Source organism: Artemia sp. Qi Xiang Cuo, chromosome 15 (genome assembly GCF_049724085.1).
Source record: "Artemia sp. Qi Xiang Cuo chromosome 15, ASM4972408v1, whole genome shotgun sequence".
Classification (NCBI taxonomy): domain Eukaryota; kingdom Metazoa; phylum Arthropoda; class Branchiopoda; order Anostraca; family Artemiidae; genus Artemia; species Artemia sp. Qi Xiang Cuo.
Genome location: NC_142808.1, coordinates 53,606,122 through 53,630,049, shown reverse-complemented (window position 1 = coordinate 53,630,049; position 23,928 = coordinate 53,606,122). Strand labels below are relative to the sequence as shown.

The 23,928-nt window shown below is 35.3% G+C and overlaps 1 protein-coding gene across 4 annotated transcripts in view; it reads left to right on the top strand.

Annotated features, from left to right (window-relative positions):
• Window positions 1–23,928, top strand: part of ThrRS (threonine--tRNA ligase) — a 69,790-nt gene that overhangs the window by 8,112 nt on the left and 37,750 nt on the right. For 2 of the 4 annotated variants that reach the window (XM_089100894.1, XM_089100895.1), the window contains exons 2-4: window positions 7,242–7,313; window positions 12,715–12,869; window positions 21,542–21,713. In XM_089100894.1, the coding sequence (XP_088957020.1) occupies window positions 7,242–7,313; window positions 12,715–12,869; window positions 21,542–21,713 (399 nt within the window). Of the gene's footprint in view, window positions 1–2,682; window positions 3,052–7,241; window positions 7,314–12,714; window positions 12,870–21,541; window positions 21,714–23,928 lie in introns of all 4 variants that reach the window. The other 2 variants (XM_089100892.1, XM_089100893.1) reach the window with 2 other exon arrangements.

The following is a 23,928-nucleotide window of genomic DNA, read 5'->3' as shown; positions in this document are numbered from 1 at the left end:
CACCGTTTCTGAATCAGCTTCAAATGCAGCTGAATTAAAAATGCATAAACAATAGATAATGAATTTTGATAACTTATTTATACAAATATAATAATAAAAGTTCAAATTTTTGGCCTCACTTCCAGAAGCCTTTACAAACAAAACAAAATCTCTCATATATTTTTCTTCTCTTCTTTGTGAAATTCTGTCTAGAAACCTGTTTTAAGATGTTTTAATGTCCCATTTATAAAATTATGGAATTTATTACTTTGATGGAAGAAAGATCTGTCATTCCCAGGGTTGATTGTATCAAACCAACGGTCACAAAAGATTGAGAGAGGGATTGTTTAAATGAAAATTAAAAGCTCTAGTGTCTTTTGAGGTGACGAAAAAAATTAGAAGGCAACTAGACAACACCCCTTTTATCTCCAAAGACATCTGATAATATTTTGAGATAGTCATTTGATTCAGCATAGTTGAAAGATCCAATAACGATGCCTTTGTGGATGACTTGACCCCCTACAGTTTTGGGGAAAGGGCTTTAATTTATGCAAATTGCCTGTTCTTCATGTATAGTATTTGCTATTGGGGAATATACAGAATTTTTTTGCACAGGAATTTTCTCTGGGGAGGAAAGTTTCCTGGGGGATTTTATGCGGGGAGGGGGGTAGAAATGGAAGGAGATTGTCAAGCTTAATTTGAAAAACATTGAGAATTTTAAATAAAAAAAACAGATATTTTTAAAGGAAAGTAAGGATTTTACATTAAAATTTTAAATGAGCAGAAATTATTTATCAATCCTCACTCTATACACTAAATCTTGACTTTTTGTTACAATTCTTTAAGAAAGACTGCTCAAACAAAAGGGCAGTTTAGTTTGAATCCAAATACCTTTAAAGAACTTCATGACTTTAAAGAAAGAGCAAGGCATGAGGAAGGGGCGTCCCCCCTCCCCCTCATATACAGAATTATTTCTGTTAGTTTTAAGTTTTAATATTGCTCCTTACTTTCATTTGAAAAAAAACTTGTTTTCTTTTATAATTTAATTCTTCAAAACTTCAACATAGACAACTTGGTCAAAGAAGCTATTGAAATGTGGTTGTTAGCACTTTTCTATCATGAAGTTATACAAAGACTAGTGCTTGGTAATAATTATTAATTAAAATAAGTGCTTAATTAATTGTTGAAAAGCTTAGAGGAAAGACATGCTGCAACAAGTATGTACTAAAGGTAACAGAAACAAAAATAAACATGAGTTCATGATAATAAAATCAGAGACTAAAAAGTAGAAATTATGTTTTTCACAGGAATTTAAAGAGTTTATTAGAATTTAAAGAATTTGAATTAATTTATGAATACGAGTAAAATCAAAATGTATTGGGCTTTATGCAATCTGACTCTTTTAACTTCTTTTCCTCCTCTCACTGACTTATTTTCATTTATATATTTATAACTTATGTCAATTTGATACCTCTGTTCAGGGTTTCCACCACAGTTAGTTTAATTACTGTAAAACTATTTGGCAAGAGATTAGTTAGATCTTGCTTTATTTAGATTAGCTTTTTATAGCAGTTTATAACATTTTTTTAGTAGTTTTTGAGTAGAGCTCATTTAGCTGTTTTTTATTAGTTTTTTATAATTAATAATTAGGAGCCATAAAGTATTGAACAAATATTCAAAATTCAAATATCTTTGAGGTAATCAAAATTGACAATAAGATGTGATGTCTCTGTTTCTTATTAAGAAGGCTCTGTTTTAGAAGGATTTGCTAAAATGACAAAGTATACCCTAGCCGTAAACTAAAATATCTGTGTATTAATTAATTACTATTCACATTAGTTGTATCATAAGCAAATAAAACGAATTGAAAACATAGAAAAACGTTATAGTGGAAAAAATACATTCTTTGCTCATAATAATAAAGTCCAAATATTTTGGCTTTGTGTCCAGAAGCCTTTATCAAAAGGAATATAAAATAAATGCTATAAGCCTAGAATTGTGGCTGTTGAGAAAGAAACCTGTTAATAAAACAATTTTTATTTCATAATATGCAGAATATTTGTAGTTAACATATTTTGACTGCAATTCTACTATTTTACCCCCCAAACCCCTAATGTGTTATTTCGTATGTGTTTTTCCGTTTTTTTATATTCGTCTGTATTGAGTCAACTTATGGCTACACTGCTTGAGACAAGACTGATGAGTGGCAAAGGGCATGGGAAATATATAATTCAGATTATATATTTGCACACTAGGGAGGGGGAGGGGAGTATAATAGACTTGCAGTCAAAATTGAGCAATTTATTTTTTCTGCATGTTGTGAAGTAAGAATTCTTGCCTAATATGTTTCCCTTTCAACAGCTCCAATTTTAGGCTTTTACAAAATTTAAATAAATAAAAAATTAGTGAATAAAAACTTGTTTTTTTTTTAAATATTGGAAAATAAAACTCCCTCCCAAGACTTTAAAAACTATAATGTTAGTAAACATAACATCATGGGATTATATATTAGCTATCTCATGATAGATATCATGATACCTCATGATATCAGATTTACTGTTTTTGACATATTTGAGACAAGTTTATGTTGCCATTTATTTTATTTCACACTTTAATTTTCTTTTTTGTTGTTGTATGGAAGAGTTACTAGTTTAAGATTTGTTTGTGTGGTACCAGACTTAATTAATGTCCTCCTGTCTTTAGGTTCTTGGAAGACAATTCCTTGAATTACCAATAAAATAAATGTCAGACATCCATTTATTTTCCTCTGAGCTAACACAATTAAACAGCTACTTGGAAGATAACAGCTATATTGATTGTTATGGCTTATCCAACTCTGATAGAGAACTCTTTTCAGCAGTGAAAGTTGCATTAAATTTTAATAATTCTGAAGATCTCATAACTGATCAAAAAGACATAAGACAGAGTTATTCACATCTGATGCGGTGGTTATTCCATGTTGAAGCACTTAGTTCTAGAATATTAGAAAAAACTCAAGTGAACAGTTTTGCCTGTGACCTTATCAAGAAGATACAAGTTAGAAGCGCTAGCAAACGTCAACTATCTGCTAAGGTTAGTCTGGGTGTTTGAATCAAGTTATTGAATGATTCTCATTGTGTTCAAAGGCTATTCAGGTTCTAGTCATCTGGACAAAAATTTTATAAAAAAAAACCTCTTGAATCTACGTTTGCCTTTGAGGATGCAGGCACTTGAATTGGAATCAGAAAAAAAAACTTAATAGCAAAAGGGGAGTGGACTATTTAAAAAAAAATGATTGAAATTTGCATTTATTTTTTTTTACATAAAAAGGGAAATCAACTTTATTTTCCAGAAATGTCTAAAGAACACTTCAAATAGTTTTGGTAAAATCAAACCTACCTCCCACAAAATTTAGATTCTTACCCAAAAGTTGCCCTGTTTAGTTTTTAGGAACACTTTTAGCATGCGTCATCTGTGCTGTGTTTGTTACATAAGGAAGAATGAGCATTCCCCTTGATAATGGTTCAAAGGACAGCAATTATTTCATTGCTACCACAAGCCCTGGAGGGCCGAAATATTAATATTGGGGTCATAATGGGACAAAACATTAAAGGCACTTAAAAACAACAATACTTGTAAAACAGGCAAAAAATGCAAAAATTAAATTGTTAGAATGAACATTCCACATTCATTATTATCACTTGAAACTGTTTCATCAAAAAATAAAAATATATATAAATGGCAGATTTTAACTATTTTGAAAGCTTATATTATAGAGCTTGTGAAATTGATTCAGAAGCTTGCTGACATAACAGACTTAAAATTTCATTGTCTCTTGAGTCAGATTTCTTAGTTTAACCACTGATTCTTGTTAACTCTTAATCATGGCTAGTCCCCTGAGAAAATTTGCTATTGTGTTCCTTATCTTTGTGATGGTCAGCTAGTACATAAACTCACGAAATGATTTTAAGTTACCGTATTGCCTTTAATCTTGGGGGTACACAAGAAGTGTGGGATGATTTGTCACACACCCCCCCTCCCACACGCATCGCACTCCTGGTCTAAGGCATTGAATCAGGAGATCGGTAACTGTGCAATGCAGACCTTTGGTCAGCATGTAAAAAAGTTTCTGGAAGTAAGTTAATTATTGCCTTAAATCACTCTTATGTGTAAACATCTTATGTGTATGGGGCTCTGACGACAAGACCTAGAAATTAGACCGAGCCAATAAATTAGGTTTGAAGGCCTTCTATAAATTACCTCTAGTGAAGAATGCTTCAATTTTTCATTGTAAACTGTTTATAAGACCATGCATTTGAAACTTTGTAATTTTAGTTTGAACTATCTTTTGTAATCTTTGACATCTATTGTCCTAGATGTATGTCATTTTTATATTGAAATAATCCTGTATTAAGGCCAACTTCGGTGTTATTTTTTGACAATTTAGACGTCAATTAAGTATTACTCTTTTGGTGGTTATAATGGCTTCAATGCAGTGGAAAAAAACTATTTGATCCATAAAAGAACTTGAGTTGAAGGTCAGGTCAAACACTAAGACCTCAATGAGTATCTCCTATTGTTAGAGAAAAACTAGTGCTATCTTAAGGAACAACAAAATGATTGTCTTGTCATTATTGTTGAACAAGAGATGTATTTTTTATTAAGCTCCTAGTAAAGCTTCAGTGAAGGTCTTGTCCTTCTATGATATGCTACATAAGTATATTAAAGCGGTTAGTACAAGAATAATATTGTATTCAGTTTGCTGAAAATGAGGTTAGTTGCTAGTTTTGATCTGGAACCGAGAATTGAGCATGGTTGTGTCCTATGCCCATTTATAAGGGGTTGTTTTGATGGATTTTGTCCTATGGACGACAACAAAGGCTATAGGAGAATATAGTATCGTATCAGAAAGAATCTTCTAGACTTGGTTATACAGATGATTTTAATGCCGTATAAATCACTGTTACTGGATAGTTGCAGTTAAAGCATCTTGAAAGAATAAGACGTCAAGTCTTTAAACTAGTATTAGACCATTGGAAGCCACAGTAATACCAACAGTTATGTCTGTTTTTGAAATGTGTGTGTTTTGACGATCTGAAGACTGTGTAATTTAGCTTATTAGGTATTCAATAATTTAGCTTATTAGCTAATTAGGTGCTAATTTAGCTTAGTAGCTAATTAGATGCTAATTTAGCTTATTAGCTAATTAGGTGCTAATTTAGCTTAGTAGCAAATTATATGCTAATTTAGCTGATTAGGTAAGCCAGTTTAGGTACTTGTTTGACTGACCCTATATCAAACGGTAAGCTGTACGAAAATGTGGTTTGGTCACACTTTCTACGGCTATGATGAAAGAAAGGCTAAGAAACCCAACAGTGGCGGATCCAGGGGAAGGGCGAGGGTGGCGCATGCCCCCCTAAAATAGTCTGAAGTAGTGTAATATACTTAATTAACGCAAGTTTGCGTCAATTAAACTTGCTCCTAACGCAAGTTTATTGGTTCAACCCCCCCCTCCCACCCCCTAAAAAATCCTGGATCCGCCACTGAAACCTAGGCCATGCTCTATGGATGAAGGATTATCACAAAGACTGTACTTATGACTATCTCCCAGAGACATCTACAAGGACGGTGATCCTGAAGGAGAATCTAAAAGAAGCCAGACCCTCATAGAAGAGGGTTGAGAGTGGGTTTTTGACTGAATGGAATGAAAAGCAGTATACAGCCATGCTTCAGATGCTCTCAGATGTTCATGCTTCACCTATGCTACTGCCACTCTCAACCCTCATAGAAGAGGGTTGAGTGTGGGTTCTCGACTGAATGGAATGAAAAGCAGTACAACCATGCTTCAGATGCTCTCAGATGTTCATGCTATAGCCACTCTCAACCCTCATAGAAGAGGGTTGAGAGTGGGTTTTCGACTGAATGGAATGAAAAGCAGTACAGTGCTGAAATGAGTGACTTATAGTAATAATATTATAGCATAACAGTATAATTCTAGTATTATTATATGACACAGTAGTGTAACTATAGTAGTATAGTATTTGTATAGTATAATTAATAAATTATTATAGTTGTAGAATATATAAACACGCATAGTAATAGTTATAATATTTGTCAAGGTAATTTGGTAATTGCCTTGCAACTACAAGTTTCTTGTTCTAGGAGGAAGGGGAATTCTTTGACAAAAACCTGCATTTGCTTAAGGCAACAGTCCAATGACTGACACCCCTCCTCTCTCTCTCTTTGTGTAGGCTACTTGCCTTAGATATTCGGTCCAGGTTTACACAAACTGGATTGTTGCTGATAACTTTTTTATCGGCACAAATTTTTATTATTATTCAGTTATTTACTACAAATCAAATAGCCTACAAAGCACACCTACAAGGACAAAGACAAAAAAGATAAATAATTAAGTTTGGCCAATAATTAAGAGTAGGGGGTAAAACAATTTAGTGAAGTAAAACCTACATGCAACCCAACACTTAAATAGTAGTAGGCTATCTGAACAATAACTTTTTTTGAATAAATACTAATTTATCATGTTAAACTGATCCTATTAATTTTGAAGATTTCTGGTAGCTCTCTAGTTATCCAACAGGTAAATAGATCCAGCCTTATCTAGCATGTAAATAAATATTTAAAGGGAATGGGAACTTCCTGGGAGGGTGTAAAAAGGGAGGTTTTAAATAGATTGGGATGGAGGAGGAGCTTGCGTAGCTGTGTTGGCCTCTGGCGGGTTGGTGCTGCGGTGAGTTGTTAGTAGTAGTAGTAGTATCTAGCATGTGGACCCTAACTTTTTACAAGAATAGCCCCTTGTGGAACTCAGCTTGTGACTAACTTGTTCATTGATTACATACTGTCAAAACACGTGTTAATGTGTGCATTCTATTCATCCTTTGCTCCAATTTCGGATGTATGTCGTGTATCAAATATAAGTATACAAGTCCAAATAATGAACATTGAATATAAGTTGATATTGAATATAATTAAATGCAAGTATATTGAATATAAGTAAATGTTCTTTATAAGTCCAAATTATTCATTTTGTAAAGTCTCTTCTCAATTGTCTCCAAATTTTCTTTTCGTGCCTTCTGTGCTTTGAATACATTTTTCTAAATTTTCACTAGAAATATGGGTCTGTTCTCCACTGCCTGTTGCTTCAGGTTATATAAAATTTTATTTTTCCAATAATTTTTTTTCTAAAAAAAGCGAAAAAAATTGTAGAAGAAGCATTATTATCATCATTATCATTGTTTATTATTTTTAAAAATATCTTCTTTCAGATGGCACCCATAGAAAAAGTTAAGCCCCTTCAGCAAGCTTGTGAATTAAATCCATGGCCAGCATTTATTGAAGCAAGTATTTTGGCATCTTCTTTTAAGTATTTATTAATCATATGTATTTTATAAAATTTGAGCTTAAGTTTTGTTTTTAATGAGCTTGCGAATATATTGATTTATTTAATTGAAAATCCGTCTACCAAAAAAAAAATCGAAAAAGACAATAGAATTAATAGAAAAAAAAATTAAGGAGAAGAAAAGAGTACATCTAAAAATGAGGTCAAATGCCTCATTGACCTCATTCAAAATGACCTCATTCAAATGACCTCATTCAGAAATGAGGTCAAGGTTTAAAATTTGTAGAAGTTGTAGTGCAGTCGAGTTCAAGGTGTTTGTCATGTTCTGAACAACTGAAAACCTGATCAACTGTTGACGTTTTTGGTCGGGGCAAGCTCGATATTCTGAGATACCCTCATTGTTGAAGTTGATCACTGATTGCTTGGATGTGACCAAGAATGACCCTTGTCAGTAATTAGCGGCATGACTGGTAAGACTATGAAATGTAAATGAATAAATAAATCTTAAAGCGAGTGAAACTTAAATTGAATATGCAAATCAAGTTTGAATCGAATAAAAATAACTACAAACAAGAGTTTGGGTATCGCCTCACTGCAGAAGCCTAAAACCTACTGACTCATTGGCACTTTACTGAAAACAAATTTTATGACAAATATTTTCTTTTGTTTTTAATATTGAAAATAAACATTAAAATTATACTAACATTTTGAACTGATGAACTTTCAGCAATTAATATCATTATGCATCAAATATTCAGTTTAATTTATTAGTTCTTTTTAAAGTTGTTAAAGAAGAATATAGTTTCCCTACGAGCAAGTGCTAGGATACTGCCTCCTTTTCTAACTGTAAATAAAAACCAAAAGCGTGACTGCGTCATTGGCGCTTAACTGAAAACGGATTATATTACAAATATTTTCTTTTCCAGTTCTTACAGTATTGAAAATAAGAATGAAATTAAAGTGAAATAGCTTCTTGAACTGATGGATCTTGCAAGAATTGATATCATTATCCATCAGATATTCAGTTTAATGTTTTTTTTACTTTGCAAGATTGTTTAAGACGCATTCAGCATTCAGTAAAGCGCCAATGACGCAGTGGGTTTTGGACTTTTACAGAAAGAGAAGGAGGTCATACCCAAACTCTTGTTTGTGGTGATTTTTGTTTGTGTCAAGCTTGTTCTGCATATTCAATTTAAGTTTCACTTGCTTTAAGATTTATTTATTAATTTATATTAATATCTATTGTATGTTTGTTTGTATTGATGGTTTATTTAATTTCTGTTCGTTTTAAGTTTCATTTATACTTCAATAGGAAAATATTTTTTTTCGTTTTAAGCTTGATATTCATATTCAATTGAACCCTGGGGGACTGTGTCGACACTGGAGGTTTTTTTTGTAATAACATTTAAATATTTTAAAAAGAATATCTATCTCGAAATGTTTATATGATACATTTAGGGCGTGGAGGAGGGGGGCTAGCTACCCTCCGATCACATTTGGCTCTAAAAAATTGGACACGCACTTTAAGTTTCCAACCATATGAGCCCTCTCTAAATTTTATACCATCATCCCTTCCATAAGAACTATATATGCCCCTAGAACATTACTCATAACGCCTGCCTCATGGCCTTGGCGGGTTCTGTCGACAAAGGAATTTTTCTTATCTGACCTTTGAACTATTTTTAATGAAATGGTTCTTATAAAAAATTAATCGGATGGGCTTGGGGAATAAAGGGTGTGTGGGGGGGGGGCTAGTTGTCCTCGGATATCTTTTAACTCTTAAAATTTGAACTAGAACATTCAATTCCCAATCAAATGAGCCCTCTCTGAAGTTTATACGAGCATCCCTTTCATAAGAACCATATATGCCCCCAGGACAACACTTACAACGCCTATCCCCCCGGCTCTGGGGGGTGTTTTTGTTATCTAATTTTTGAATAATTTCCAAAACACTGGCTATCTCAAAATTTGTAGCGGACTGGTTTGGGGAAAAAAGAGCTTGGGGGGGGGGCTGGTTTAACTCTCTTGACTCTTAAAAAGTGAACTAGAACTTTCAATTTCCAATCAAATGAGCCCTCTATGAAGTTTATACGAGCATCCCTTTCATAAGAACCATAGATGCCCTTAAGGCATAACTCAGATTGCCTTCCCCTGTGCCCTGGGGGGTTGTATTGACACCGGAGTTTTTCTTATCCGACCTTTGAACTATTTTTTCAACAAGATGTCTATCTCAAAATTTTCATCAGATTGGTTTTGAAAAAGAACGCGTGGGGGGGGGGGCAGTCTCCCTCGGATCTCTTTTGACTATTAAAAAGTGAGCTCGAACTTTCAATATTCAATCAAATGAGCCCGCTCTGAATTTTATACGAGAATCGCTTTCATACAAACAATATATGTCTCAGGGCATAAATTACAACGCCTGCCCCCGAGCCCTGGGGGGTTGTGACGACACCTGAGATTTCATTATCTGATTTTTGAGACATTTCTAACTCTATGGCTGTCTAAAAATTTTAGTTGATATATTTGGGGAATAGGGGCGTGGGTGATAGTTGCCGTCCAGTATCTTTTGACTCAAAATAACTTAACTAGAACTTTCTATTTCCAATCAAGTGAGCCATCTCTGAATTTTTTACGAGCATCCCTTCAATAAGAACCATATATCCCCCCAAGGCATAACTTACAACACCCGCCCTCGGGTCCTGGGGGGCTGTGATGACCCCTGAGTTTTCGTTATATGGTCTATGAACTATTAAAAAAAACTTTCTCGAAGTTCTTATCGGATGGGTTCGAGTAAAAAAGGGCGTGGAGGTGGGGGGGCTAGGTACCCTCCAATCTCTTTTGACTCTTAAAAAGTGAACTAAAACTTTCGATTTCCAATCAAATGATCCCTCTTTGAAATTAATACGTTATGTTAGTTATGTTGTTATACGTTGTAAGTTATGCCCCAGGGCATAACTTACAACGCCTGCCCTGGGGCACTGGTGGGTTGTGTTGACACCGGAATTTTTGTTATATGATCTTTGAACTATTTTTAACAAAATAGCTAACTTAAAATTTTTATTGGATGTATTTGGGAAAAGAGAGTTTGGGGGGGGGGGAGCTGGTTACCCTCCAATATCTTTTGACGCTTAAAAATTGAACTAAAACTTTCAGTTTCCAATCAAATGAGCCCTCTCTGAAGTTTATACGAGCATTCCTTCCATAAGAACTATATATGCCTCCAGGGCATAGCCTAACTTATAACCCTTACCCCTAAAGATTGTGGGGGGAATGTCCTGCTCAAACACATAATTTCTGGAAATTTCAACTTACGTTGAACAAAATTGCTATATTAAAGTTTTTATTGGATGTGTTTGTGGAAATGGTGGGCGTGGAAGGGGTATCAGTTGCCTTAGACTCACTTTCGACTATGATTAAGGGAACTAGCCATTTAAAATTCAAATCGAATGAGTCCTTTCCGAAGTTTCTACGACAACGTTTTCTAAACAAGACCTTATATCCTCAAGGGCAAAACTTATAACCATTTCGATGAGGGCTGTGAGGGCGTTGTCATCCTCAAAAACCTAATTTTCAGAACTTAAAACTACGTTTAATAAAATGGCTATCTCAAAATTTTGATTGGGTGTGTTTGGGGAAAAGGTGGTGTGAGAGGGGGGTTAGTTGCCCTCCAATAACTTTTTGACTATTAAAAAGGGCACTAGCCCTTTGAATTTCCTATCGAATGAGCCTTTTTCGAAGTTTCTACAACAACGCCTCCTATAAAAACCTTATATTCCCCCAGGGAATAACTTAAAACCCTTGCCCTGAGGGTTATGGGGGAATGTCCTCCTCAAAAATATATTTTCTATCTAGAAATCAACTACGCTGAACAAAATGTCTACCTAAAAATTTTTACTGGATGTTTTTCGGCAAAAGGTGGGCGTGGGGGACTAGTTGCCCTCCAATCACTTTCAACTATTAAAAAAGGCACTAGACCTTTGAATGTCCAATTGAACGAGTCTGTTATGAAGTTTATACGACAACGTCTTCTATAAAAACCTTATATGCCCCCAGGGCATAACTTAAAACCCTTGCCCTGAGGGTTGTGGGGGAGTGTCCTCCTCAAAATCATATTTTCTATCTGGAAATCAACTACACTGAACAAAATGGCTATCTCAAAGTTTTGATTGGATGTGTTTGGGGAAATGATGGGCGTGGGGAGGGCTTGTTGTCCTCCTTTCACATTTAACTATTAAAGGGAACTAGTCCTTTGAACATCAAATAGAATTAGATTGTATTTAAGTTTAGACTGCAAAACCTTCTATAAAAACCGTATACGCCCCCAGGGCAAGACTTGAAAACCCTTGCCCTGAGGGTTGAGGGGGAGTGTCCTCCTCAAAAACATATTATCTCTCTGTAAATCAACTACGCTGAAAAAAGGCTATCTGGAAATTTTGATTGGTTGTGTTTGGCGGAATGATGGGCGTGGGGGGGGGCTAGCTGTACTCCAATCACTTTCGACTATTAAAAAGGGCACTAGAACTCTCGCTATCTAATCGAAAGAGCTCCCTTTGAAGTTTCTACGACGACCCCTTTCATGTGAAGTGCCTCTGGGGAAAAAAAAAAAATAAAACATTGGAGTCGTCTGGCCTTTACTATAGGCAACGCTATAGCGTTGCCTCTGAAAGGAACTATCATGACTTCCCACCATGGTTGGGGAAAGTGACCTAATGGATGCGCTACTGACTTTCAGAAACTCCTGCTGTATTCCATCAGGATCAGCAACACTAATAATTTTAATTCCAAGTTATCCTTCAATACAAAATGCTATGAAAATGGGAAGTGATGTAGGCTACTAGATTTATTTTGGTATGCCCACTTTAAACATATTTTTATTTCTCGTTTGTAACGTCGAGAAATTTGTGACTAGTTTGATCACATCAGACCATTCCGTTAATGATCCGACATTTATCACTGGAAAAAGAGGTGTATTATGTTTATTGTTTTTTGAAGTTGAACTTTTTCTTAGAGTGGTGGGATTTACTTTGGTGGTAAAACTTGACTATTCTACGTCTATGTCCAAAGCTATTTTAGTTTTTGGGGGACCCTGTTCCCTTTTTTTGCGTTGAGGTACGTATGTATAACTGAGCACAGGTGTGATTTTAGTATGGGGGAGGGGGGGGGGGGTGTAAATGGTGGTAAAAGGATTTTTCCTTTTGGGCTGAAATAATAAAAAAATCAATTTTTACATTGCGATTTTTCGAGGAATTCCATTATTTAATATCAGGAAGGGATCTCTTTCCCCTTTGTGCATATCGTTAAAAGCATGTATATCCAATGACGTATATCCTATATCAAATTATTTAATCATATCAAATTATTTCAAAGTATCAAGTATTTCAACATATCAAATTATTTAGGAGCGGATGCAAATGTGGAATAGGCTGAAGGCTGAAGCTGAAGAAGATCTGAAAGCAAAAGAGCCAAAGCCCATCAAAATCACGTTACCTGACGGGAAAGAAATTTATGGGCAGTCGTGGAGAACTACTCCATATGAAGTGGCTTGTGGAATTAGGTACGGATTTTTGTACTTAGCTTATCTTTAAAACCTAAATTATGTTTATCTGTCTCTCTAACTTTCCTTCTATTGAATTAAGAGATAAATTATTCAAAAGAGAAACATTAAGTTGTTGTATTCATAGGACACCTTTAGATACCAAACAGCTGCAACTTAAAATTGAGATGTGGCAAAGCATATTAAGATGTGGCAAAACATTGGTGCCATACGACACTAAAGAGCTGAAGAAGCTGAATCAGTTGAATCAAGAGAGAAACATAAAGTTGTTGTATAAGCCTTTATTCATATGGCACCTTTAGATACCAAACAGCTGCAGCTTAAAATTGAGATATGGCACAGCAGATTAGGATGTGGCAAAGCATTGGTGCCATACAACACCAAAGAGCTGAAGAAGTTGCAGCTTATATTTGAAAGTGTAGTTTAATCAGAAGCAATAGAATTTAAAGTTGGCTATAAAAAAATAGATAAACTGAAATTATAACGTTACTTTAACACGCATATATTGAAAGATGCTGACCGTAGTGAGTCAAGTGAGCAATAAAGTTGACACCAGGGTATACTTCATGGGTGGAAGACCCTTGGTGGGGGTCTGGACCAATTTCTGTTGGGAACCACTGCGTTTTGGTTTTCGGTCCTTAAAAGTGTGCAAGGGTAAAAGGCTTCAGCTGTCGACTGTAGAGTGTAAGACCTTTCGATGGAGGTGACGTCAGGCTAGGCAAATGACAGGTCAGCACTTACAACTGCATAGATTGATGCCAATGCTTCCTTTTCAGTTGGTCCTGGGACGACATAATGTAAAACAGGCTTCGGATTCCCTTGCTCACGCCACATTGTTACTCCAAGCTGCAAAATGGAGGGGGGAGGTTATTTTTCCCGTTACTAGACCAATAAAAAATATATACTCAGATTCTTAATATCCATGTAAACATCCCCCAATAGTTCTCTTGTTGCCCTTGAAACACACTCAAGTCATGTGTTATAGTGAATACCTATAAATTTAGCAATTTAGTGCAGTGGGCTGACACTTCTTCTGCCCTGTTCAAAAATTACCTTTTGGTTGCATAGATTACCTTTCAAAAATGGCCGAAATTGGCCTTACCTTTACCTCTTGGCCTTTACCTCTCCCCTTACCTTTGTGCTCTTCAAAAATTACCTTTTGGATGCATAGGAAACGAATTTCCTACAGCTTGTATTCTTCATGGCATCAACGCATCTTGAGTCAGTTAACCCCCTCCTCCAACCCTGAATTTGCTTAATTTCTGGGTCCTTCTTCTTCAAATTAAAAAGAAAATATTGATGGGCCCTCTGAAATTTTTCTATTTTCCCTCCCCTTCGGAAAAATTGCCACTCCCCTTGGGTTTTGAAAAATGTCCTTTCTGGGGTTTTCTTATGTTTTCATTGTGGAAAAAAGAAAAAAGAAACCCCTCACTCCCCCAGCCTAAACCGAATTACTGAGCATATATCAATAATTTTTATCCGTCAAATGGTTTGAATTGCCACAATAGTTTCTCATAACACAGTATATTCCTTGGCGCCTCTTGTGTTGCAGCGCCCTTATCAGTATCTCTATAATTGATTATCATTATCTCATTTTCACATATATTAAAAGATTCTCGAGCAGTGTATTTTTTGCTACTTTTTCGTCTTATGTTAGACTAATATTCCAGTATTCTATAATACAAAAATTGTCCTATCTAAGGTTCGAACCCAAGCTACCAAGGCCGCGGGTAAGTGCTGTTACTGCTACGCTACCAAATATTATATAAAAGTGTATGTGCGTGTGTGTATTTTTTGCTAGTTTTTGTCTTATCTAAGACTAACATTCAGTATTATATAAGACACAAAATTGTCCTATCTAAGGTTCAAACCCAAGCTAACAAGGCCACGGGCAAGTGCTGTTACCGCTACGCTACTAAATCTTACATAAAAGTGTCTGTGTGTGTGTGTGTGTGTGTGTGTTATTTCACCTGTCACTTATCACCTGTTTATATTGTTCTATTTGCCCAAAGGGGGGGGGGGCTAATGCACTTTCATCAGAAATGCATGGCTGATGCAATTTAGAAGCAATTGAACTTTCGAAAAATTATCCACAGATCTATGTGACAAACAAAATAGAAAAGCGACGAAAAATACAAGACGAGTTAATAATGAGAATTAGTCAGAGGATGCCTAAAAGGATTGGAAGTTATCAAGGTCTTAGGTGCTGATAAACTGCTAAATGTATTTTCGATATTTGTTGGTGTTTACGAGGATAGAGATTAGACTGAAAACATTGAATGATTTTCCCACTTGTCAATTAGTTGGAACCCACGCGACATATTGTACACGGAAGGTGCTTAAGAAACTAGTCATACGGGTTTCTTTCAATAGAGAATTGGATTGTAAACCGTGATTTGTCATTGCGTTTACAACATTTAAATTTGTTTTTGGGGGAATTTAGGGGGAAAGGGGTACCTAGGTTAGGTTAGGTATTCAATATATGCTGTGCTTTACCCCCATCCCCCTAATGTGTAAATATATAGCCCAAATTTATTTCTAACCTATTATATTTTCATCATACTTTGTTTATTTCATTTGCATTAACCAATCTTGACTTCTTGCGTAGGTTCCAGCTAATTGACAAAGTACCATGATTTTTTGTAAAGAAGATATATGATTTTAGGAAGTTAAACTGTTTTATAAGAAAGAGGATGAAAGCGAAAGTTATAATTATATACGTGTTTCCCGTGGAAGGAACTTACTTAAGATAATGTTACTTGTTTAAATGGACTGTTTTGATGAACTCTATCCTCACCCAACAAAAACTATAAGAGAATGTGGTATCAAGTTGGATAATAAAGTTTTCCTAGGCTGATGTTATGCAGAAGGTTTAATGTTTAATGGTCAAAGTTTGGGAAACATTTTTTTTCGGGGGGGGGGGGGGGTTAATAGATCTGACTGTGACAGTAGGTATAGAATTCAATGTTAATCAGAGTAAATCTCTTCAACTAAAAATAAATGAGGATGAAGGGGTGATATTAGGTAAGGTGAAGATCGGAAAAGTGGGTAACTTCACCTACAAAGGAAGCATTATTAGTGAGGATAGTAGATACAATGAAGTTGTGAAAAGTAGAATAGAGAAGGTATGGAGTGTGTTTTTGCTATTTGGGAAGATACAGCAAACAACTTTTGGTTGAATGGGAAGATAAGTTGACTTGACTTGACTTTTATTTTCAACTAATTATACATCATACTTAACTGGCACTTACAACACATTTTTTGAATAACATTATCAACAAACGTAGAAATGGTAAGAACGTATGACGTTTTATTAAGCCACTATTGTAACTTGAGCAGCGTCACACAATCTTTTATCATAAACCAAAACATATTCACTCTTTCTACTCTTTTCATACTATTCAATACAAATTAACTCAATTTAACTTTTTTTCAACTTTTTGTTTTACAACTTAATTACAATTTAACATTTAAAAAAAGAAAAAAGAAGAAAAAAAAAAATTAATTCCCACCCAACAAAAAATTTTTTAATATAATTTTAAAATGAAACTGGTTTTCTGACTCCCTAATGCTCTCCGGGAAACCATTCCACAAATTAACTGCATAATTTCTAAATGCAAAACTAGATCAACTCGTACTCCTTACTTCTGAGACTAAGCTTCCACGACCTCTAGTCCTATGATGATGATAATCAGAATTAAACTTAAAAAAAAACTCTAAAATATTCTGGAGATAATCTATTAAGCACCTGGTAAGTAAACACTCCCGCCTGATGATCTCTGATCTGATGAATATTTAAAATTCTAAAACTGATAAAACATTCACGCGTATGCTCATACTGAACAAACTCACCCAGTACTCGAAGTGCCTTATTCTGAAGAATCTGCAGTCTTTTAATGTTTGAAGAAAAATTAGATGCATAAATACAGCAACCATAAACAATAAAAGGATGAAAAACAGTATGATATACATTTCTTAAAACAGTTAAGGGTAACACGTGTTTCAAACGCCGCATCACTCCAAGACCTCGTGCAAGTTTAGAAGAAATCATATTTGTGTGTTTCTTCCAACTCAAATTCTTATCAACATAAAATCCTAAATATTTTTTTTCAAAAACTTGTGAAAGCGAAAAATTTTCAAATACTACGGAAGCACTATTTACAATTTTTCCTACCCTACTAAAAATCATATAATTTGTCTTAGAAGTATTAACAGCAAGGTAACTCAAGGAGGTAAACACCAAAAGTTTTTCCAGCGTTCGGTTTGCTTTATCTATTAGTTCTTCCAGTGACTGTGCAGAAATCGTCAAAGCAGTATCATCTGCAAATGCTGTAACAGTTGCTTCAGGCATGTAGAACCTCAGAGTATCTATGTATACGAGAAAGAGTAATGGACCAAGGACTGAGCCCTGAGGAACTCCACATTTTACAGGATAGACTCCGTTAACGATGTCATCTATCATTACTTTAGTTGACCTTCCATACAAGTATGATTTAAACCAATCAAAGCAAACATCTTTTATCCCCAGACTAGATAGGCGACACAGCAGCAACTCAAAATCCACAGTGTTCAAGGCTTTTTTGAAGTCAACAAAGATTGTTAAAAGAATAAGACCTTTTTTAGAGCTCCATTGATTACATCCAGAAGATAATGAACAGCAAGGCTAGTAGAATGTTTACTGCGGAATCCAAATTGGCTGTCACACAATATTCCTAGTTTATCCAAATATTCATAAAGTCTCCTGTGAATTATCTTTTCATAGATTTTAGAAAAAATAGGCAATAACGAAATCGGTCGCTAATTCGATAGTTCTTGTTTCTTCCCACCTTTATACAATGGTATTACCTTTGCCAGTTTAAGACCACTAGGGAATTCGCCGGTCTGGAGTGATAGATTTATTAAGTCAGTTAGACAAGGTAATATATAAACTAGGATAGCATTTACAGCTCTAAGATTAAGTCCATCTATTCCGGCCGAGTTGGACTTCAGTCCATTCACTGTGCTCTCGATCTCCTTTGTTGTGCACTTCTCGAACGAAAAAATTCGCCCGTCGCCTCGATTATCAATCAAGTACTTCACCAGATGTCTTCTAGACTTTTTAGCTACGTCTTCCTTAATACTCGCGCCTATATTCGTGAAAAATTTTGCGAATTCATCAACCATTTCCTGTTTATCAGTGATTTCACTTCCATTCACCATCAGACTCTTTACTCCATCATTATCATTAGTCTTCCCTTTTAAAACCTCATTTATTAGTCGCCAGGTTCCTTTTGCATCACCACTTTTACCATTAAAAGCAGAAGCATAATATGCTTTTTTGTCACTGCGACGCTTATGGTTAACTTTGTTTCTCACTCGTTTAAATTCTTCAAATAAACTCGCATTTTTCGGGCTCTGTTAATGTTTTTCAAAAAGCTGGTTTCGCGTTTCCATCATTTCAAGCAATTCTGTGGTCACCTATGGCTTTCTTGGCTCATTTTTCTTTTTCCTCATTTTCCTCAGAGGACAAGACGCCTCATACACCGGTAAGAGAATATTCATAAACCTGTCAAATGCTGTAGTTGCATTCTGCTCTTCGCTAACTTCATCCCATGCTATAGTACTAACTTGCTCTTTCAGCTTTCTCAAGTTATTATTTCTCATATCTCTATAAACTCTCTTACTTAGGTTTTTAGTAGAAGTTTTGCCATACAAACAATCGGGAGGTGGTCAGAAGCAGGTTGAAGGAGAACATAACAGAATGCTTGCCTCAATAGATTTGAAGAAACAAATATGTTATCAATTAATGTTGCCGACTGAGCAGTGATACGGGAAGGAATCAGATTCACTGGGTACAAATCATGAGATAATGCAAGATTTAAAAATTCTAAATTAACACTATTTAAATTCAATACATCAAAATTAAAATCACCCAGAATAACACACTCTGATCGATTAGACTGGGCGCTGCTTAAAAACATATCAAACTCCTGAAAAAATTCCTCCGGAAGAGTACCAGGGGGTCTATAAACCAGGCAAACAATTAACTTTTTACCATTATTTATTTCAATCTTACCTTCATTCCATAAATAAAGGTCCTCCCTTTCCTCAAAATTCAATCCCTTTCTCACCAAAAATGCAAGTCCCCCGCGCCCCATTGAATGCCGCGACTTCGATATCAGTTGGTAACCTGGAAAAGCGTAGGAAGAGAGAAGACTATACAAACTCAAGAATGATTCACAAATTCCCAAAACATCAATCCCACTATTAATATTACTTAAAAACTGAACAATTTCTTCAAAAGCCGACGTTATGTGGCAATTCCATTGAGCAACACACAAACTATACAACTCTTTTTTAATTTGACCAAACTCTTCAAAACGAACGTAGCGGCTAGGACGGAGTGGCTTGGGGCATTCATCAACTCGATCTTGAAAATGGAGGCCTATCTGATGTGATAAAACATAATCAAATAAGAGAGAATTTTTTTCAAGCAACTCTAACCGAGGTATTCGTATTAAACTAACCATAATAAGAAAATAAAATAAAAAGCTACGATCTTGTTTTCTTCATTAGGGATAAAACCCATACATAAACTGGAAAGAAAGGAAATAGGAATAATTGAATAATAATAAGAATAGATAAACACATAGAAAGACTCAAAATTTAAATAAAAAAAAAGAAAAAACTAAAATAAAAAAAAAAAAAACAGGACACCCAGTCACGATCGAATATGTCATTCAGAGACCAAAGTCTACGAGCAGAATTTGCATTCTCCGGACGGACGTAGATCCGACCTTGGTTTGACCACACGAACTTATTGCCGTATTTTTCCCTTGCAGCATTCAACAATTCTCTTTTTTTCTTTGCTAAGTTCTCAGCCACAAAAATCTTCGTGTTCACAAGGTTTTTTTTGCAAGCAAAAACTTTCACAGCTGTGTGACGGTCTTTAAACTTCACTAAAACAGGAGAAATTTTATCAGGGCGGCTATCAACAGAGTTCAACCGAAACCTATGCACAGATATAACATCACTATCAGCAAGACCTGAGAACGCCATCTTATTGCGTATAATATTCATTGTTGCATCTTTTACTTCAACACCGGGGGGTTGCTTGACACCGTTAAACATTAGTGTATTCAGTCTCAACTCTTGGTCAGCTTCATCGATCTTGGCTTCAACTCTAGCAACTCGATTTTCAAGTAATTCCAGTTGATTTTGACATATTTTCAGGTCTTTTTCAATCCTGTCAAATCTCGGAGTATATTCCAGTATTATCGCATCGTGAACTACGCCAATTATCTTTTCAATTTCAGCAGTGGATGGTGTGGTCGAGGGATGAATTTTCAGTGCTTCGTTAACTTTTTGCGCTATAGCCTGTTTCATATTTTCTTTTGTTACTGCTACATCTTTAAGAGTTCGCTCAATAAGTCCCGTAGCATCTGAGCTTATAGCCAAATTTTTATAAGCAAGTGGGCTGAGAGCGAGTTCCTCAAAAGCGCCTTTAACTCCCTTTCCAACTTTTTTCATAGCTTCGGTTTTGTTTGATTCGAAATTTTTTAAATTTTGTTCCAAAACCATTTCAACTTCATGCGATTCGTAACAAAATACTTGGTACTTAAATCGACCAGATTTATCTGTGACAGAACGGAGAATTCTGACTGGTCATAAAGGATATCTCGCAAAGCTTACCAGAGCAAAGTCATCATCCTGGAACAGAGGCATCACGGCTTCAAAAAAAAGGCAGGAAAAAAAGGAAAAAGGGCAGGAAATATATTTATCTTTAGGTGGGGAGGCCCATGGCTGCAGTGGCTATCAACTCTATGGAAAGCTGGCCCAGTGATCCATGGAGCCTGCTTAGCTTTACCACCGTTTTCTGACATCCCAATTCACGAAAAGTAAATATCTAATCAGTAATTATCCAATCTCAAAAATACCCACTTCTCGCCAAAAGTCTATCACCAACAAATTAATTGATAAACATAGGACAGGATTATACGTCACTATAATCCCAAACCAATTGTTGTTACGAAATTCACTCAACAAGTCACAAGTCCCAAGATTATGTTTCTAAAAGTAATGGTAATTACACTAGTCAAGCTTGGTTCAAAAACGTAATCGGTTCGAAAGGCTGAGCTTCGACATGGTTATTCGGAATGACCGATTATAATTCTTTTGAACGCCCTTGGTCAAATAATACGCTTTGTGGAATAAAAGAGACTTGGTTTGATCCCAGTTTCTGTGGCTGTAGTCGAAGAAAAGTTTAGATAGTTAAGCCACTTTTTATGGATGAAGGATGACATCATTTTTATACAAATACTAAAAAGGGCTTATCCTAGATTTGCCTCTCCAATTACTCGGACTATCTGTCTTGGCTTTTTATACAATTAGCCATGTCTTGAGTGTGTACTGAAAAATAGTTGATTTCATTTCAACCAAACGTAAGGATGTCGCAGGAAAGTGTTTAAAGGAACTTCATGGAAACAGTTCGAGTGAAAAAGTATCTCCATTGGGGGTGTTGGCCTTATTTTGCTTAGCGCAATTGTGTATTTTGTGTGTTGTGTATTATAACAGGTATTTTGGTCGCTCAACAATTTGTTAGTGGTAGTAGTAGTTGCACGCCTGTCCTCCTCTCTTGTGTAAGTGCCCCACCTCCTGTAAGTTCAACAATTAAATGGCTTTGTTTTTTTTAGTAAAGGTTTGGCAGACAACACAGTTATATCAAAGGTCAATGGATCTTTGTGGGACTTGGATCGTCCCTTAGAAGCAGACTGTTCCCTCAAACTTCTTAAGTTTGACGACGAGGAAGCCCAAAAAGTATTTTGGCACTCCACCGCCCATATTCTTGGGGAAAGTCTCGAACGGGTGAGTTTTCTTGTTTTTTTTTTTTGTCAGGCAGTCCCTATAGACTGAAATCAGTAATTATTTATGTTTGTTATAATACTTGTAGAATATAAGAGGTATGTTACATGGTATATTGCCACTGTGTGGCTTGCCTCTCAGCCATACTGTGTGTAGGTATGTGTGAGGATAAACCAGTAAATAATTATGTTTGTTATAATACTTGTAGAATATAAGAGGTATGTTACATAGCATATTGCCACTGTGTAGCTTGCCTCTGAGCCATACTGTGTGTAGGTATATGTGGGGATAAACCAGTAAATAATTATGTTTGTTATAATACTTGTAGAATATAAGAGGTTTGTTACATGGTATATTGCCACTGCGTAGCTTGCCTTTCCAAGGCATACTGTGTGTGGTTGTGTATGGGGATGACTTTCGGCCCTAGTTATTTCAGCCTCTTACATTTAGATACATAACATCTTACATTTAGATACATAAAGATTTTTAGATCTTACATTTAGATACATTTAGATAAATAGTTCAGTTATGGATATAGTTCATTTGTATATTCCTGGGCCTCGTTGTAAAGCTCTAGGCTATTCCCCGCTTATAGCTAACCTCGCTCCTTGAAAAGACAATCAGCCCAGAATGTCATACTAAGTCAAGCTAAGGATGTATCTATTGCAATAAGAAAGCTAGTCAATCATTTTTACCCTGTGGTTATCAAGACCCAGTTGAGGTCTTGAAAAACAATTCAAATCGGTCTAAGTTTCATGAAAAGAAATTTTGTATACTGCTGTTTTGATTATGCAAAAAAAAATCCTCTAGTCTTTAAATTTTATAATTTTATATTTTTGTATAATAATTTTTTTAATTTTATTATCTTGATCAACTACCTACTACATTCTTGGTCAAGTGATTGTTTTTTCGTCTAACTCGGGCGAGCATACCCATATTTAGGTTGCGTAAAGAAATTATGAAAATTCTGTGTTACGTCAGTTGACGGAGTAAGTATTTGAAGATCTTCAGAGCAGAACATCAGGAAAGTTTTTCTTGATGATATGAGCGTTTTCGAAAAAGATGTAAAAATCTTACGGTTTGTGTCAATTGGCGGAAGACCTTAAGAGTAGAAATTCATGATGTTACTTGATGGCGTGAAATTTGAGGATTTGAAGCCTTTTGAAATTGATATGAAAATCCTATACTCTATGTAACTGACGGAATATGTCAAATAAATCCTATACCCTAAGTAATTGACGGAATATGTCAAATGTTTAAAGATATCCAAATAAAGCATTAGAATAATGGTACTCGATTGTATGAAACTAAACTAACGAAGGGCTTTATTAAGGAGATAAAGGTTTTGTCATCTGTTTGTGCGTCGACCAATATCTTGTGTCTTGTATTTTCAGGAAACTGTATCAGTCTTACTAGATGAGCCGTATTTGTGCTGTTTGGATGCATTTGCGCTCTTTTAGGCAGCTTCGCAATGTAACCTTCAAATCAGTACACTTTTCAAAGTATTTTTTTTCTTAAAAGTTGTGCCTTCACTACATTTGCGCTCAAAATTGGCGCTTATTGCCCATTTTCGATTTCTTTGTTGCGATGTCTTATAACAGGGATCTGGTAACCCTGGTGGCCAGTTTTTTATACTAATCCTTCCCTTTTGTTTTCTTTGCTTTTCTGTTTTTATGAGCTCTATCATTAACAGGAGTTTGCCTTTAAATATTTAACTGAAAACGCAGCTATAGGCTATTTTCCAATAGGCTACCTAATGACTATCAGTTCTGTTTGAGTCCTGTAAGATTGTTCAATATACTCCAGGGGCTTGTTGCAGTAATATCATAATTTTTTGATCCTATTATGTTTCAATAGATAAATATCTATCTGAATGGTAGCTTGTGTTCAGGTAACTTGGTCAGTGAAAATGTATTCTGACTCTGAATTTGTTATGTGGAATGTTACACAACCATATATATCTTGGACATAATTAAAATTCAGTAATTCAAATTTAATGAAAATTATGTCCATATGGTTATTTATTGTTTGGTAGTAGCAGGCAACCGTAGTGTAATTTTTTAAAAATCCTGGGGGGGGGGTATTTTGATCTGATTTTCCCAAATGAAGTGAAAATTACAGTGAAAACTGAAACTTGATCCATATATTACCATAAAGGCGAAGATATACTAAAGAAAACTGACCTATTTCTCTAGATACTTCAATTATGCAGGCTTCT